This window comes from Astatotilapia calliptera, chromosome 1, assembly GCF_900246225.1.
Source record: "Astatotilapia calliptera chromosome 1, fAstCal1.2, whole genome shotgun sequence".
NCBI lineage: Eukaryota > Metazoa > Chordata > Actinopteri > Cichliformes > Cichlidae > Astatotilapia > Astatotilapia calliptera.
In genome coordinates this window covers 31650836-31669397 of record NC_039302.1, presented here as the reverse complement: position 1 = coordinate 31669397, position 18562 = coordinate 31650836, and the positions used below count along the sequence as shown (strand labels likewise).

The following is an 18562-nucleotide window of genomic DNA, read 5'->3' as shown; positions in this document are numbered from 1 at the left end:
GCATAAGCCACATTGAAGCTTACTGTGTTGGATTCAATTGATCTGCATGTTAGATCAATTATTTGCTAACAGACTGCAAATGCATGTATGTAACCTTATCATACGTGGCTGGCATGTTGCTTTTAGGTGGCTAATTGGCTTAAAACCATCTGCAGTGTCTTCTAAACATATATTCATATATATATGTTTTGATTGTAAATAGCAAGAAATAAATCCACATGGATAAAGCTGCTTACTCACATTCACACTCACTGGCTGCCTTACATGTTTACTCAGATACACAAACCAGCCCACAAATACACACATACACAACCATTCAGTCATTAACAAACATGCATATACATGCACACACATAAACATACACACACAGAATAAAAAGCTACACTGACTCTGACTGAACTGTATGTGTGGTAGGATTAAGGGCGGGGGCCAGGCCTGGGGAGGGAACCAGGATGGAGTGGTGAACAGCCAGCCGGGGGCACGAGTGGTGGACGAACGCGAACAGATGGCCATCAGTGGGGGCTTCATCCGCAGGTAACCATTCATGTGTGTAGGTGTTGGTTTGTGTACGCCCCAAGCTTGCTTGTTTGTGTCTGACTCTGTGCATAAATGCTCAGGTTTGGTTGTTGTGCAAAATGAGATATGTGGTAGTGTTTATGTATGTAATTATGTAATGACTGGAGGCATATCCTGGAGCCGACTGTTCATGTGACTCTTTAAGTAACTGTTTTCCTTCCTTATGCACAATGTGACTGTAATCTCTCAACTGAGTTTCGCCTCAGGAACAGATCAAATTGTATATCAGTTTAATGTTTAAAGATGTAAATACTGACGAACTGTGGAGACATTTCAGTCTGCAGCAATATCTCTTTAATTATGCATTAATTCGATATTTATATCAACACAATAATAGTTCCCACGACAACATTTTGAACCTATATCAGCGTTTAACCATTTAAAGCAAAACCTTATTTTTATTTATGTATCGCAGCTTAATTACCTGAAACCTATCTTTGGCTTACCAGAGGGATCTCAGCCCTCATGTTGAAAGTCATTCAGTAATACCTAGTTATGTAATTTGCTGTCTGAAAGGTGAACATTTGTACTTTTAAACGTGATGTTTCTAACCCTTCATTCTCACTAGAGACAAAAACACTGTAGTAGTTAGTGTTTCCTTCTTAAAGCAGATGTGTTATGTGTTAACCTATTTTCTGTTGTGCACGTACTTCACAGTAGAAAATGGTCACCAATAATGCTAATATTTTAAGTTAGAGCATGTACAGGTATTTCCTTTGTGCCAGTAGGGCAGGCTTTTCTACTTTTCTGTCTATATGATTTCAGTGAGAGCAGAAATTCCTCACAGGTAGAAACCCGACTGCCTTCTATTTAAACCTTTGGTTTGCAAGAGGCAGTCAAACAGAACACACCAGACTTAAAGAAACCCTCCTGTAGAGGCAAATGAGTTACAATGACTCACAGACAATGGATAAACTGAGGGGCTGCATGAATAAGACCTTTTAGTAAGGAATAAGGATTGGATAAGGGCTTTTTAAAATTAATATTACATGTTTTTAGGAAGCAATTTAACTCCATTAAAATGCTCTCCAGCACAATCCAACAACAGCTCCCATTGACCTTAAGCCAATAAGCAGTCTCACTTCAACCTTGTGAATTTTTCAGGGTAACAAATGATGCTCGGGAGAATGAGATGGATGAGAACCTGGAGCAGGTGGGCGGCATCATTGGCAACCTGCGTCACATGGCCCTGGACATGGGTCAGGAGATTGACACGCAGAACCGCCAGATTGACAGGATCATGGACAAGGTAGTGTACAGTCAGAGCTTTTTATGCCACTACCATGAACAGTATTCAGTTTATTTGATATGGGATGGTGTTTTATATCTGTATAATAAATATATATGATGTTTGATGGAAACAAGTCAGCTTCAAAAATGACGCTTTGAAATATATCTAGACTGACTCATTAGGTTATAATTTCTCAAAACATTAAAAAAAAAAGAAGAAGAAAAAGACAGAAATCGAAAAAAGGAATTAAAATCAGAACGTGTAGTTGGACCGTTCCATTGCTGGAATTTTATGTAATGCAAATAAAACACAAAAATACGTGCAAAATATAACTGTATAGAAAAAACAGAAGTTGGCTAATGGATTACAGGCTTGGCATCAGGGTATATAACAGCAGATATAAACCAGTTGTGCTGACTTTGATCAGATTTAGCCCCGATTTCACACACTAATGGGGAATTCCTGATTCACGTGCCATTGCATACTTTATCCATCCATTCAGTATCTTCATTTAATTTGCCCCTCTCCAATCTTTAGCACTGGTTTGACCACATTTTCCTACCTGAGCTCTATAACAGTTGGTGCTTCTTTCTTTCAGGCTGATTCCAACAAGACCAGGATTGATGAGGCCAACCAGCGTGCCACAAAGATGTTGGGCAGTGGCTAAACTACAGCGAAAAGTGCTTTCACCCTATTTAATCCATGTCACCCTAACCCCCACCCCCCCCAAAAAAACAAACAAAAACAAACAAAAAAAGAAACCCTCAACCAAACCTATCCCTGCCCTTAACATCGACACCTGGCGCCCTCTTCCTTTGCTTAGTAGCAGGCACTGCAAAATTATGCTTTTATTGTGATACTGATAGAGTTTTGCACACATGCACATATCACACGTTGCTCTGCTCGCCCATCCAACTCCTGCATCACTTCCAGTCCTTGTTGTCAGTGTTGTTCTGTGATGTTGCTCATCTAATTTTGTTTAAAAAAAAAATAGTTACACAACCACCAGTCAAACTCTTTCCATGCTGTACATAGTGTTTCTTTAATGGTTTCAGTGATTTAGATCACGTGTCCTGTTTTCTTCATCATTCTTTCTTTTTTTTAAAAAAAAAAGTATATGTGTAAGATAAGTTGTATGTACCCCCCGTTTCAAAATGTCCTTCACTCATATCAGTATTCTGGTGTTGTCACACAGTGTATTCAACAGTTAAGATGTTGTGATGCTACAGTACCAATAAGGCCACACTGATTTGAAGTTACCAAATGAACATGCAGCCTTTACTGTTTATTACCAAGGCTACTGTTTAAATACATTTAATGGCCATAGTTGACCAAGTGTCTGGGCCATTTGGATGAAGATGTGGCTTTCTGGTCAAGACTATACACTGGTATTTTATCAACTCAATTAACAGAGCAGTCTTAAAAGAATATAATGCCATTTAAACTGTATAGAACAAGTATTTTTCCTCAGGGAGCGAAATCTGACCATTTAAAAACAAAAGCAAAATGTTTGTTTAATGCATTGAAATCTATAAAAGCCACCGCTTATAAGGCTTGGTGTGTAGGTGAACAACTGCAGTTTCTTATGGTCTGAATAGCATCATTGATAATCAGACAAATATTAGCATTAATCACAGTGAATGTACAAGGATGTGAGGCTTTGATGGAGGTCAGAGGTCAAGCAATCAATCCAACAACTTATTCACGTACCATGCTACAATTTATTCATGATCCAACCCTAGCAATATAAAGTAGTGCATTAAACGTATTATGCATGTCCATCTGCTGCTAGAAAACACAAATTAATTCAGTTAAACAAGCAAATATACCCCAACATGGAAACCGCATGCTACTATGTAGGCCACACAGAGGAGGGACCCGTATTTATCTGCAATGGTGCCACTCTTTGTTTCATGTCTCTTTACCTTTCCAAACTGTGACCATCACTGTAAAATAAAACCTTGGAAAATGCCAATAAAACTATCATAACTGTAGAATCATACTGAGTTTTCTTCCTTTTTTTGGAACAGAGTGGAAGTGGTGAGAAAACAGTTTGAGTAATGGCGTTAAATGTCTGCAGTGTTACACTACACACAAGTTAACACCTAATCTGAGTGTGTGAGTTGGTTAACAATTGTAGTAGCATTTTCAGATTCTGTATTTTTTATGTCTTTCTTCAGAATAAAGTACAATAATTGTTATGCAAGGAATCAGAGCCACAGTGACATGTATGGATTTTATCTGGAATAGTTGAACAGTGTACTCCACCCCTTGCCCTATGAGCTGGGGTAGGCTCAAGAGATAGGCTTAAGAGAATAAATGAACTCAGAAGTTTTGGCTTCTTGGAAACATTTTGAGGTTTCATGATATCTGTATCATCTCATTTTTCACTTTATGGTGAATTTTTGAATTTCTATTCTTATTCCAGATGACTTTACATAAGAACAGTAACTTAAATTGTAAAGACTCTTATAAGAGTCTAATATCATTTCAAACTCATATGGGAACATGAATGTTCTGTGTAAATCCAATTTAAGAAAATGTTTTTTTTTCTGCTGCTGTTCCATGGTGAGGTCAGAGGTCAGGGAGCTTATAATTACATGTTTAAAGGAATTCTGAAATTGAGGCTAAATGCCTAAACATACAACGTCAACATGGATATTTACAGAGAAAAGAAGAAAATAAAAGCCTGACTCGGATAGAGAAAGATAGAAAGAGACAGGCAGAGACAGAGAAGGAAAGATGTGCAGCAACACATTACACTAATGGACATCTACTGTGGTGCTCTGGGCTTAGGGGGGATTACAGTTCACCGCGTCACTAAGAACACACACACACACACACACACACACACACACACACACACACACACACACACACACAAACTTGAATCAACACATGACAGAGTGATCCACTGTACCTTAGTTACATCCACAGCAAAGGCCTGTCATGTGACTACAGACAACCCCCACATAAATCAGTATTTGAAAACTCTAAAGTATTTGATCATTTGTGTTTTGCATTGACATCTTCCACTTCTTTGACTTGGGCTGCACCTGCAGCCATACTAGAAAATTACTCGTGCTGTTACAACCAGAGGGCTAAAGACTATATTTTAAAACCAACAGCTCCCTCTGCTGGTGTTATAGGCCATTACCAGTGGTGTTACACTGTACCAACTTGAAATATGAATTTTAGTTTAGTAATTTACTAGTCTACTCCACTATTAAATTAGTTTACTAGTCTAATATATAAAACTATTAAACTAGTTTAGCTTATGAAGCCAAACTAGTTTGCTAGCCAAACCTCTGCTTAACTGATGTAATTATGGGACGGACAAATGATTTCGAAGATGGAACTGCCAGACAGGTGGAAAGGAGGATGACCACGGAGAAGATTCGTGTATTTAGTGAAGGAGTACATGCAGAGGATTGGGCTCACAGAGGAGGATGATCGGGATATTGTGAGCATCGATACTCAGCTATGGCGACCCCTAAAGGAAGCAGCCAAAAGAAGATAAGTGAAAGCAAAAATTCAACGCAAAATTCGAAAATATAAAACTGTAATAACTTTTATTTCTGCATATATGACTATATTGGGCATAATACTAATTTTCCATAATTGGAAAACGAAACTAAAAATAAAATGGAAACTAAAATGAAAAAAATATAAATGAGCAAGAAGAAAAAAATTCTTTTTAGAAATTTTATTGTTAAATCAATATATTTATATATTACTTTATAGTAGCAAAAAAACCCAAACAAAAAAACAACAACAACAAAAAACAAAAAAACAACAAAAAACAAATCGCTCACGGCAACGGCCTGGAGGAGGCATTCGGCTGGCTTCGTTCAGTCACGTGACCATGGCGCCCTCGTCGTGTCCTTCCGTAGGTCCAGAGTACCCCTTTCTAGCACGTACAGGACGGTTAGTATCCAGTGCGGTAACATGTTCCGTGCCGTTTTCCGACTGTCAGCTTCAGGAGCGCGGAGTCTGACTCGGTCACGACCCTGCTACTCAGGTAGGACCGTCTGCTTTGCACCTTACTTGAAATTAAACAAACTGTGTGATAAATTAAGTAAAATGGGCTCGTATAGCTACCCAGCTAGCTTAGCTAACCCTGTGTGCTTGTATGTAGCTAGAAGCTAACATGGGGTGACATTGAATTAAAGTTGTGACCTGCTGTGTTTAAGGGTCTGAAATTAAAATAGTCTGGTGTTTTCACCTTTCGTTGTGTGATTTAAATATTGAGGCGCGAAGTGAATTAAAGCGTAAAAGTCACGACCTTGCGATGACCCTCCTCGGTTTGTTTGAGAGAGTCAGCGACCGCAGTTTGCACGCAGCTCATATCAACACGTTGAACTATGGTCAAAATTGAATGCAAATCACAATGCTACAGAGTTTGATCTAAGATTTACACCATGAGTATGTATTTTTGGCCTTTTTAATGCTGCTGTTCTCCTGAAATAACCGACCCGAGCTCACCTGTGCAGGTCATCTAATGTTAGTTGACGGTATATGGCAGACGGGTTTAGAACATTAATGAGTGCTATGTAAAAAGTTAATCATTATTCAGGATTGTTGGACTAAATAAATGGAGGCATTACAGTATTTGGTAGAAGTGGTTTTCACTATCTGTCCTTCAGTTAGTTTAAGAAGGTGCTCTGCTGCCTGTCCAGTAAGCGGTGCAGAGGGTCATCTGGATTATCCATAATGCATAACAGTTTGTTCAGTGACCTCCTCTCTACGACAAATTCTTAGTTTGCTGGCTTCCTACACTGGAAATAAAGAAACTGAAACCAAACTCGTTTACGTCTTCAAATGTACACGCAAACACCAGCTACTGTGATCAAGGCGATGTAGCAATAAATTGCATGACCCTATTTCACTTTACTCCCTCAAAATGTGTAACGACTACTGTTGTGCGTGTTTTCACTCTTTCTGTAATGCCGCTGGAATTTATAACTTTGGTACAGTACTTTGAGTTCTGTTTCTGTGTATAAAATGCAATTTCATACCAGAGTAGAAATGAAAAGGAATTAGAAGGTTTTTGACAATGTACCCTTGTTCAAAAGCCTCTGAGGTTGCATTCAGCCAGAGTGAAAAGTGATAAGAAGCAGCACTGTTAATGATAAGGCCATGCGAAGAGCAGTGGGGCTTTGAGTACTGTGGAAAAAAAATCAGTTTAACAGCAAAATGAACATATTGTTTTAAAATATATTGTTTGTTAAAATATCTATTTAAAAAGGTAAATGTTTATTACTATGGTTCAGCACCAAGATGCACTTCCTGTTCATTTGTAGATGCAGGTAATTTTACAGTGTGTTCCAAAAGTTTAAAATGTCACTGTGTGTATGTTTGATTAAGGACCTGGAATGTTTTATTTACTTTAAGTACAATACAGTGTTTTAGAACTTTCTTTGTCTCGGGTAACAAAAAAAATAAATGTATGTTTTTTTAAGTCCAAATTAGTTCAGTTTTAAACTGTATTATTTATGTATGTATGTAATACAAGTATGTCCTTGAAACTTATTTATTGAATCCTTTTTTCAAGCTCCCTTGGCCTCCAGGTGCTACTCCCATGGAAAGGTGGAGACAGATGAGGAGTTTGATTCCCGTTGGGTCACTTACTTCAGCAAGCCTGACTTAGATGCTTGGGAACTCAGGAAAGGTGACTTTGAGTGGATTATTTTTGTATTGTTATAGTTCAAATGAGGGTTACTCTAAAAATCATAACTTTAAAATGATGTTGCTACTTCTGTAAACTAAACACACACACAGGAATGAACACCCTAATTGGATATGATTTGGTACCTGAACCCAAGATCTTGGATTCGGCATTAAGAGCTTGTCGGAGGCTGAACGACCTGGCCAGTGCCATCCGCATCCTTGAAGCTGTCAAGGTGTGTAAGACTCATTTCAATAAAATATGCCATTAGAGGAAATGAAGTCACATAAATCGTAGTCTTTGAGATTACAATTGGATGTACACCTTGTTAGGATTTTTTTGTGCCTTACAGCTGATCACATTTTTATCTTTATCTTAGGACAAAGCAGGCCCCCATAAAGACATCTATCCCTACCTGATCCAAGAGCTAAAGCCCACCCTCACAGAACTCGGCATTTCAACACCAGAAGAGCTGGGAATTGACAAGTTGTAGATTATCAAGGTGAGACTGCACCATACTGCAGCATGTTACCTGGATGGGCAGTGTGGATTTTAAAAAGAATTGCTTCAGGCATTAGTAACTGATGCTGCCCAGTGCTACCTCGAACTGTGCATTTGCATGCTGTTCTACTTTATTGCACAATATTATTGCAGATTATGTGGCCCGTTACGTACTTTCAATTGCAAACTTGTTTTGTTTCTCTTTCCTCAGGTTATTAGATGTATAAAGAGATGAGCTTTCCCGATTCTCTCCATGCTGAATTGCCAATATTGTTTAAATCCTAGCTGTCCTGTGGTGTACAAAATAATGGACCTTATAAATAAACCAGAAATTGATGATGTGTGCTTGTTCTTTGTCTATGACTAATACATCCTTTGATGTACTTAATTACACCTTCATAAATATCTGATGTGAAGAATAGATAATAACCAGCTGAACTCTATTTAAAAGGATAGGAACTGTAGCATTTTTTTTTTTTTTTAAACGGATGGTCATGATGAATTCGATGAACCAGTGTTTTAGATTTTAGTCAGTCCTTACAGTACCCATGTTTATTGCCTATAAATAAAAAAAAACAAACAACAAAAAAAAAACCCCACTCCAAAACCTCCAGGGTCGCAAGCAAACAGGAGGCTGAAGACGATCAAAGGAGCAAAAGAAGTGTGTGAGCAAAATCCATTTTAGTGAATCAGAAGACTCCCTGATGGCTGCAGATCCTGACTGTAGACTATGCAGAGCTGGGCTAGTAATTACATCTCAAAGAGAGCAATTAATTTGTATTTTGAACTGTTTCTCATTCTCATATTTTTATATATTATATACACAGATGAAACCCTAATGAAAATGTAATTTTTAAAGTAATTCCCAAGTTAAAGAATTTTAAGTGTTTCCTTTTGCTCCTCTTGCTTTCTAAAGAAACCTAGTTTAGATATGCTATGTTAAAACTCCAAAGTTATTTTTAATAATAAAATATTTCTATCCAGATATTTAGGTGTATATGTAATACAAATGTAGACTTTTTATTTTTCACTTGGTCACAACCGTTTTAGACCTCTCTCTGGGCTCTTATTTTTGCCCATCAGGTGGCGATGAGAGGCTAGAAATCATCCTGGTTGTAACTATATATTTGCGTAAATAATATATTTAAATTGATACGTGTATCTTATTCATTTTTGCTTAATGTATTTATTGTATTACTGTAACTTGAAACCAAGTCATTGCTTGAAACTGCTTGAAAAAACTTTCGTTTAGTTTCACGTGAACCGTGAACATTAATTGGCAAATATGACAGTCTAGTATTATGACAGTTTAGTGACACATTTAAGGCCCCTTTAATATTTATCCGCAATTTTCTTAATAAGCTGGGCCGGGCTGCTTTGTCGTACTTCATGATTTTATAAACCATTTAAGGAAACATTCTCGAGTCGAGCAGGGTTTTATTTTGAAGTTTCTGATTCCCGGAAGTAGTATGAAACCTGTCCCGCGAGAGCACAGCTAGCTAACAGAAGTTCCTGTTTGCTTATGGACTAAAAGTCCCTTCCCAATGGGGCAGCTGTCAACATGGGTGTGTTGCGGCGTAAACTGTGACAACTAAAGCCAAGATGATGAACGACATTTTGGAGGAGCCGGAGAAGGACTCCCTGCTGGAGGCACAGCAGGATTCGCAGGGTTTGTCGGTAATGTCAGCTAAACCTAGCTAACGGGGGAGGATAGCTAACTAGCTTAGCGTTTGATTTTTGACATTTCGCTAATTGGGAAATCATTTCAAAATCATTATAAGGATGAACAAGACTTCGTTGATAGACCTTAATAAGTGTGGGAGAAATTAATGGAGAGTGAGTGAAATGAAAAATTATCAGAAGTATAGCTGTTTTTGCAAATCGAAAGGACTAAAACTATAGTTTTTAATTTCTCTTATATTCTTTGGCTGCTGCAATGTAATAGACAGCCCTGGGGAGGAGCTGGAGCTAAATCAAAAATGAATCCAAACGAGATTCGTTGCAATATTAAACATATTAACTAATTAATTCAGTTTCTATTTCTGTTTTGTAAATAATAGCACTAGGATATTTTTCTAAAAAGATGATTAATTACAATAATATTTGACTGATGTACAGTACTGTGCAATTGTCTTGGGTAGCTTCTCATTTCTGTATATTGTTCTGCAAAAATGGGAAATAGTTGCAGTGATTTTTTTTTTTTAAACTTGTGCAAGTGTGCATGAAAATAAGGCTGTTGCTTGGTCTGAAATACACTGGGAAGCCATGTTGGGAGAAAATCCTCCTGAGTTTCTGTGACAAACCTGCTACATAAAATACAGCAGTGCTGTTACAGTTTTGATTCTTTCTTCCTGGTTGGTGACTGGCATTCATTCATATGCATCTTTGCTGATTTGACAAAAGTCCAACTGGGATAACCGCATGTTTTAAGAGCTTTCTTTACACACCTATATTACTTTTCTTTCTGTCGGTGCTATAGAGTGCTGGCTATCCCAAGTTTGTGTTCCAGTGGCTGGTGGAAAGTGTGTGTTTCCAGTAAACTTAAAGGTTTAGGCTTCTATCCTCCTCAATGATCACAGCACAGACCAGGGACAATGATCACAGCACAGACCAGGGACAATAACCTATTATGCTTCGTATCCTCCCTGGTGAACCTTGTTTTTATCCACTGTTGATTTGTTTGGTATAGGCTTCTACTTGTTTTTTGACCCAGTTGTCATCCATGTATCAGTACCAGTGGCTAGGTGTTATCCCTTTGAAGGAGCCCAAAGCTTTAATTTCCACTTCCTCTGTGTAAAGGTTATGTACAATGGGTTATAGGGGGAGCCCATGGTACATCCGTGCTTATGTCTGTAGCAATTCTAATTGTTTTTGATACATGTGGTGGTAAGGCAAAAGTGTACTGCAGTGCAAATCTGATTGTAAAGCTGGTTCTGTTGTGTAAGGAACTTTCTTTACTCTTACTATACTCATTTAATGACTGTCTCCAATGCCTCGGTTGTAGGTAGGTATACAAACGAAAAGGTAGACAACATCAAAGGACCCTATGGTTTAATCTGGAATGAGTGCAAGTTTGCGGACCTTGTTGGTGAAGTCAGTGGAGTTTTTGAACAAATGTGTTTTTTGTAACAGGCTACTGATAAGAAATTGGTTTTTCTTATGGTTTCTCTTATATGTAGATGCAACACTATTTTATACCTTAAGTTAAGTGTTTTTCATGGTTGAATGTTTCATAAGTCTGTGTGAAGTGGTTTTGAAAAACTTTGAAAGACCTTCAAAAGCTGAGAGAACTGTTGCTCAAGACATGTGAAAAGATTAGAAGACAGCTTCTTGGAATCAAAATACTTTAAAAAAATGAGTGGTGTTTCAAGACTTTACACGGTGCTGTATATCTTGTTCTGTCCTTTTGTTCCACCCTGTTATTGTAACATGTAAACCATTTTATCTTTTCAGTGATTTTCACCATATAAAGGACAGTCACTTCATTTCATTGTACAGTACATTGTATTTTGACAGTGAAGCTGATGATTGAGTAATTTATTAAGTAAGATACTGATTGTGCTTTCAATTTTTGAAACTTGAGGGGCCAAGTAGTGGCACAAGACCTAAGAGCATAGATGGCGGCATCAGGCCTGTGGAAAAAAGAGGACCTTACATCATGTCCAGAGCGCCAGCCATCCATCTCAAACTACGTAAGTATTTCCTCACCTCAAACAGTTGGTGGCATAAACACGTCAATTTTATCTCTGTCTGTAGGTCACCAGTCCTCCTGTGATTGTTGTTTTTATGAGGTGATTTATGCTGATGTGCATGAATTGTGTTGAATGTGCACCTAGCAGGAAAACAAATCCTGAGTCATATGACACTGTTGGGCACTCTCAGCTTAACTTAGCCACAAAATATCTTCCTCTTCTTTTTTTTTTTTTTTGTTGTTGTTTGTTTGTTTTAATGCAGTCCTGCCTAGGGGCCTGAAGATCTTAGCCTAGTCTTTTTTTGGGGCCCTGTCCCTTGCACAGAGTTTCTTTTGGATTTTCTAAATCTTGTAATGATACCCCGTACAATGTACAATAAGACTCTCATCTTATGTTTTTCGCAGAGTGGTAAACCACTGCCAGTCTGCCTCTCCCTGGGATGTTCTTTATATCCAAAGTCATGTTACTTATTAACTAAATAGATGTTAGACATTTCATTGGATACAAAACTTTTCTAGTCAATGGTTCATACATCTCAATTTATTTTTAAAAGTGCATAGGAGTGTTTTTAGTCTGACTCACTATGAAATTCGTAGGTGTTATGAAAATGGGTTATAGGTTATATAGGTTAAATTTTTCTGCCTGTGTAAACTGTCAGTGTTTACTTTCATTCTCCACTCCCTCTATGGTCAGTTCTGCCCTAACAAAAATTTCTTTTGTTATCTCAAGAGAAACACAGGGAGATGGCGAGGAAAGCGCTGAAGAAGAAAGCTCTCTCACCGGGGCCTCCAGTGACGCACCAGCCCAGACAGGGAGCCAAGAGGTCAGAAGAAAAGAATATCAGAGGAAGCAGCTTTTTGTGATGTCAGCATAATGAAGATGAACTGTGATTTATTATTCTAATGTTGTTTCTGGTTGTCTTTTGGGTTTGTTTGTTTGTTTGTTTTTTAGGATGGTGAAATATAACAAGGGCTATGCTGCTTTGAGTCAGCACGCTGAGGATACTTTGGTTGCAATTGACTCAGACAGGTATGGTCAAACCTGGTATTCATGTTATTAGGTTAAAACAGTAGTACACTAAGGACTAACGGTCTGGTGTTATCATTCAAATCCTTACCTACTTAACTCTGTCCAAAGAATGTAAGATGAATCAAGATGTTAAACTCATTTAGACGTTAAATAACCACATGATGTCTAACCCACCATATGTCATATCTTACCAATTCAGGTTAGTGTCTGTAAACCTATACTCTACAATCTACAATCTAAAATGTAAACCTGTTAAAAAAAGTCAAAAGGCTTTTAGTAGACAGTTGAATTTTACACATCAAAATGACTGAATTTATTTATGTATGTGTAAATTTACGTTTATATGAAATCATAAGGCAATGTCTTTTTCAAATCGTCAAAGAGAAAGCACACCATTTCAAATATTAAACAAACCAGAACACTTCATAAATTACAGTTGCACTGTTAGGTTTGATATTTATTTATAGGAGTTTTGAACTCTTCCAGCAAGCTCAAAACATTAACATATAGTGCATTATGATTGGTGTTTGGGTCCTTAAAAGTGGAGGAATCTAGAAGAGGTAAAATCACAGCAGCTGTTTGTAAAAGACAAGCGATTACATAGAATAAGATGTGGGTATTTGTCCAGTATAGTTTTGTAAATAGAAAGTATACCAGTGCTTCTGGGCTAATGAAGGCCAAGAAGCCAGATTATAAAGTACACTCATGATGTGCGATCGATAATGAATTTGATATAAACTGTAACACAGAATATACGAATGTAGTCCAAAGGCAACAGCATGTATGCATATAAGTAAAGTTACTATAATGAATAGCGTTTAATAACTTGGTCTGTACAAGTATTTTCCTAACTGTTAAATTAAAACAGGCCCATTTTCTGTAATTCAGTCTAACCTTAATTTTCTTCACTGGGTTCTCAATTTGCTTTCTAAAATTGTGCCTCCTAAGTTATGAAGAATCTGTCCTTCATGTCTTAACAGTGATGAGGAGATTGATTTTGAGCAGTATTCCTCTGGATACTCTTCAGCTGAGGTGAGTTATTTCCACAGGACATTTTTTAGATTCTCTTCGAATCTGTTAGCATTGTGTCAAACTGGTTGGGTGACTTTTAGCCACAGCATGCTGAACTATAGTTTATGTTCTTATCAAATCTGGCTTTTTGATTTTTGTTTTAATTTTAGCTCCCTGCCTTGGTGCTTTGGTGCTTTTTTCACAAACACATTGGATTGACTTGTCAGCACACACCACTGAAACGAGACCACTGAACACACTACCCTTTGCACCACCAAATTACATGCAACCTTGGGATTTTTTTTTCTTCATTAGCATTCAAATCTCTCAATGAATACAGAAGAGAGACTTACCACAAAGCAAGAAAGCACGAGATAAGGCTAATCAAAAAGGTATTGGCTGAAGCACATGATTATTATGCCAACAAAGGTCATTCAGCAAGCAGCTCATTTACAGCTGCACCAGAAATGCATCAGACATTCACAACTGGTAGCAAATTGTTTTTTGTTTGAATTTGTACGCATGCTAGAAACGACATGTACTGAGTACATTTGTGAATAAATGTGAGAATAAAGGATAAGTTTTACTTCTGTTATTTGTCTTTCCCAGGCACTGAGTCTCGTGATTTAAGATTATTATCTTGGTTTGTACCTTGTGGCAAACTGTCTTGTTCTATTCTAACAAGACATGCAGAGACTGAGTCATAAAATCTGGAAATAACTTGGCATGTTTCACTTCCAGTTCCTTCCTCTTGAGGTTGGTGGGTTTTTTGAAGGTTTTCTGGTGACAAAAGCTTTAGACACTTTCAAGTTTACTGTCCAGCATGCAGGATGCAAGTAGATACCCCCATCATGAATTTGGACACTTTTACATGTCCCAGAAGTGTTTGCTAAAGAAGACTTCAGAGGTTGTCAGCTATAATGGATACATTACAGCTGAATGACTTCCACATTGTCACCACAATGTTTCTGACATTAGTGTTTTAAGTTTGATCAAGGCTGCATTGATTTTTAAAGATTTACATTCCAAAACGAATATAATAAAGTAACATAACAAAATAACATAACAACACTTCCAAGCTGGCTTACAAAACTATGTGCTAAATGGACTGGTACTCATCAAGAGCCAGGGAATCAAATCATATGCCTTCTGTTTAATAAATGAACTGTTCTACTTCATGAGCACAGCCTCTCACAGAGTGCAGCAGCCCTTGATAGACTTGCCTTTAAATATGTAATTTTGAGGGGGGCAGACTTTCCATGTAAAAATTCATTAAGTAACATTATTTTTAAGTGGTTACACTATTCTGGTTGCATCACATCTCACTTATATTCTGTCTTTGCTCTCCAGATCCATCCTGATTTGAGCAAGCAGCTGCTTCAGGATGGCTATCGCCTGGATGAGATCCCTGACGATGAGGACCTGGACCTGATTCCACCCAAAGCCATGGGCTCCTCTGGGTGCTGCTGCTCTGAGGGCCCGTCCTGCCCCATACAGTGATGTCAGTGCAGTGACTCAAATCTAACAAAGTCTTGGCTCCTGCTTCAGCTTACTTTAATGACTGGTGCCTGACGCCTTCTTTGTCACGCAGCTCCACTGCTGCACTGCTAGAGGACTTCCAGCTCTAAAGCCAAACACCTCTTCATGCAGGACTGCGTGCACTGAGATTGCTCAACCCCCTTTGAAAATGCAGGTGGACGTGAGAACAAGCCTTATCCACTGTGACCCCAAAGCTTGACCTATTTTTTTTATTTATTCTTTTTTTCTTTTGTTTCTTAAAAAAAATAGGACTGTGTGAAATGCTAACTACACTACTGCTCCTAACAGATTAATTCAACATTTAGGATGATGCCCTTGTTAACCCAAGGGTGAACTGGTTACTGTCTTTTGTAATCAGGCAGTTACTTGTGCAACCCTCTAAGCATGACATGCATACAGATATGCTATACAGTCTTACTGTTTCAGCTCTTTGGTGAATCTGCATTACCCAGTTATCAACCAACAGCTACATGAAGTAATTGTACCTTGTTTTATCAATGACATTCCCAGATCACTGAAGTATTAACTTTTTTTTTTTCTTTAAAATTACATTTGAGTTTTATTCCTAAATGAAATGGCCACCACATAAATAGTCATGTCTCAACAAAAATAACTACTTACAATCTGAAAGATATAGTTTTTGAGTGGACTCATTAATAACACAAATAATCACTATAAAAGGTCACTACGTTTTACAAGTTGTAATTGAGAAAACTGCGACAAACCGAGGAGGACTAAGCCATCATCTCCTTAAAAAAAACAAAACAAAAAAAAGGTCATTGGACAGGACTGGATAAGGAGAAAGTGAAGCATACTAGTATTCTAGTTGGCAAATGCCACACTGCTGTTTAAGGCACAGCTGTGAGCAGATGGAATAAAGTGCTTTGATACATTTAACTACATTTGGACTTCATAGAAGTCATTATGTGACATTTGCATTTCAGTTTTTTTTATTCGATATGCATTAAGTAACATGGTGTGGTTGAGAAAAATTCAAATATGGATTTATGTTAAAAACTTTTGTGTTCAAAGATGGATATGTAGCATTTTGATTTAGAGCCTCATTCAGGGTATGATTCAACTAAGAGTTACTTTATTTTATTTATATATATATATATATTTGTCATTATTTGTTGAAGACACTAACTATTGTGACACGATAACATGACAGCAGATCACCATTAGAATCAAACTTTTAGTCCAGCCTTATGTTATTTTATTAAGCTTATACTATATGTTGGCCTCATTTTCTGTGTTATGTGTTGCTGATGCCTACATAATGGACGCACTTATGTACTGAAAAAAATTAAACTGGAAGACAATTTTTCTTTTTCCACTTTTAAAAATGTATGTGTTCACTGACATGCTACAGCCTGGGTGATATTTTACTGTTAACTGTTTGAAACCGTAGTAAAAGGAAAAGATGTTAAATGTCAGAGTAAGTGGTAGTGATCACTTCTCAGGAGATTTATTTGTGTGTATGTGTGTGCATGCGTGAGTGATGGACGGATGGGTGGGTGTATGATCATAAATAGAAATGATTTGGTTTTCCACTTACATTTACGAAATAGAAATTAGGAAACTGCACAACGAGTCAAGTGCAGGGAGGACATGTGGCTGCTATTTTTACTGAGATACTGGCCACTCTGTTACTTCCTTTGCTGTGATGTTAACTCTCAGTGGTGTGAATAAATGATATAGCATACCACTTGATCAACATAACAAATTGAGGACTGGAAAAGTGACATTTTGTGCAATGACAAAGTAGGAACCTTGGTTTGTACTTTACAAAGTTGGAATCAGTTCCTTTTTTCCCCTTACACCTTTGCACTGTAAGGTGTTAGAAAATCTTACCTTACTAGTATTTGTCACGCACACCATCTCCTCCCAGCACTACTTGGTTGTAATGTGGTTGTTTAAGGAATAAAAGCTGATTCTACTATAACACTTAAGTGTGAGTTACTCGATACAGGTGTGAACTAAATGCTTTATAATGGACCAGCTGAATTTATAGTGTATTGACGCCGGCCCTGGCTCTGCACGTTCTTATGTACATACAATTTTGCACTTAACACCAGTGGTCAGTAGCAAGTACACTTGACTCACCTGTACTATGCAACTATTGGGACAATCTGTATGGTGTACATCCCTGTGATGAGATAGTGTTGTTGCGTGCAAAATGCAATAACAGGTTGTTTTTTTTATGATGGTAAATGCTAATCTTTTTATTTGAATTGTATTGTTAATTGGTTTACATTAAAAAATAAAAATCAGTTGATTATGCTTATGTGTCTTATTTTTGATTAGCTATTATTAGTTGTTCTTTGGTAAATGGGTAGTAACCACTTGCCTGCTACTATGTGGATTTTCAAGATATTAAAACTCATGAACTCTTTAAAACTTCTCAAGGTTTCCTGTAATATCAGGCACGTAGACATTTGCAGCTTTAAATCCTGGATTTTTTTGAGTCCTGGACCTTTATGGATTGGACATCCCACAGACTCTCAGTCAAAATAAGATTTGGGGAATTTGTAGAACAACCTTTTGTCATGTCCCTCAAAGATTTTATGCTACTGAACCATTGTTGCTCTATCAGAATACATTTTGCTCTTTCTTTTAGTGTTTAGTTACATTTACATTTACATGAATGTTACGTTTCATAGCAGAACATTCACCAGAATAGCACATAGTTCTTCTGTGTTTTGCTGCCATTTCTTTTAGGTAAAAAAACTGCAAACACACCTGAAACTGTCAGTGACACCTGGAACATCTCAGAGGACGCGCACATTTTGATCACATTTTTCATCAATCAGTAATTAAAAAAAAAAAAAAAAAATCCACCTTAGATGTTACTTTAATAATTATCAGCACAACAGCATCAATAGCCTAATTTGTTTTTTCCCCCCCTAACAGCCCTCCCCATCCTTATTTATATTAGTTTCACTTCATATTTTTCTCCAACTTGTCTGTGCCCCACCAGTGGGGACCCACCCAACCCCTCACAGTTTCAGAACCACTGCTGTCAGGAGATATTCAGTATTACAGACTGCACCTATCTGTGTCTTCACTGACACGGCTGACTACTGCAGTTGTTGTAGTTTTCACTCGTTTTTACTTTCATTCAGCACTTTTGTTTTCATTACTTTCCAGGCTGCATTTTCTCACTTCAATTTGATTTTTGTTGGCAAGTTTTATGGAAACACATTATAATCACACACTATTAAGCCTTTGCAAGATGTTAGTTAATATGTATTTCATCATCAAAGTATTACTTCTTCTTAGTATGTCGTTTATAAACACTGATATAAATGCTTT

General features: G+C 37.5%; 3 protein-coding genes across 5 annotated transcripts in view; all 3 read left to right on the top strand.

Moving 5' to 3' along the window:
- Positions 1–3807, top strand: part of LOC113026071 (synaptosomal-associated protein 25-B) — a 41607-nt gene extending 37800 nt beyond the window's left edge. For both annotated transcript variants that reach the window (XM_026174499.1, XM_026174506.1), the window contains exons 6-8: positions 415–534; positions 1681–1825; positions 2406–3807. In XM_026174499.1, the coding sequence (XP_026030284.1) occupies positions 415–534; positions 1681–1825; positions 2406–2474 (334 nt within the window). In that variant the 3' untranslated portion in view covers positions 2475–3807. The remainder of the gene's footprint in view (positions 1–414; positions 535–1680; positions 1826–2405) is intronic.
- A 1877-nt stretch (positions 3808–5684) lies between these two features.
- cox5ab (cytochrome c oxidase subunit 5Ab) lies at positions 5685–8317 on the top strand. Its single transcript, XM_026174519.1, has 5 exons — positions 5685–5828; positions 7362–7478; positions 7589–7710; positions 7855–7977; positions 8188–8317. The coding sequence occupies exons 1-4, from the start codon at positions 5756–5758 to the stop codon at positions 7966–7968; spliced, it is 426 nt and encodes a 141-aa protein (XP_026030304.1). The 5' UTR covers positions 5685–5755; the 3' UTR covers positions 7969–7977; positions 8188–8317.
- Positions 8318–9173: 856 nt separating this feature from the next.
- Positions 9174–17511, top strand: fam219b (family with sequence similarity 219 member B). Of its 2 annotated transcripts, XM_026174487.1 has the most exons (7): positions 9183–9653; positions 11560–11668; positions 12398–12491; positions 12620–12697; positions 13678–13729; positions 15059–15209; positions 15300–17511. In XM_026174487.1, exons 1-6 carry the CDS (start codon positions 9579–9581, stop codon positions 15206–15208), a joined length of 558 nt encoding a protein of 185 aa, XP_026030272.1. In that variant the 5' UTR covers positions 9183–9578; the 3' UTR covers position 15209; positions 15300–17511. The 2 variants fall into 2 exon arrangements, with proteins under 2 accessions (XP_026030265.1, XP_026030272.1); XM_026174480.1 differs by lacking the exon at positions 15300–17511 and having other exon boundaries at positions 9174–9653; positions 13678–15125.
- Positions 17512–18562: the final 1051 nt, after the last annotated feature.

Bases quoted from the DNA above. Each gene is read 5' to 3' on its own strand.
- cox5ab (XM_026174519.1), top strand. From the start codon at position 5,756: ATGTTCCGTGCCGTTTTCCGACTGTCAGCTTCAGGAGCGCGGAGTCTG. The intron at 7,479-7,588 runs GTGACTTTGAGT...ACACACACACAG, and splicing joins TGCTTGGGAACTCAGGAAAG to GAATGAACACCCTAATTGGA. The intron at 7,711-7,854 runs GTGTGTAAGACT...TCTTTATCTTAG, and splicing joins GCATCCTTGAAGCTGTCAAG to GACAAAGCAGGCCCCCATAA.
- fam219b (XM_026174480.1), top strand. From the start codon at position 9,579: ATGATGAACGACATTTTGGAGGAGCCGGAGAAGGACTCCCTGCTGGAG. The intron at 11,669-12,397 runs GTAAGTATTTCC...TGTTATCTCAAG, and splicing joins AGCCATCCATCTCAAACTAC to AGAAACACAGGGAGATGGCG. The intron at 12,492-12,619 runs GTCAGAAGAAAA...TTTGTTTTTTAG, and splicing joins CCCAGACAGGGAGCCAAGAG to GATGGTGAAATATAACAAGG.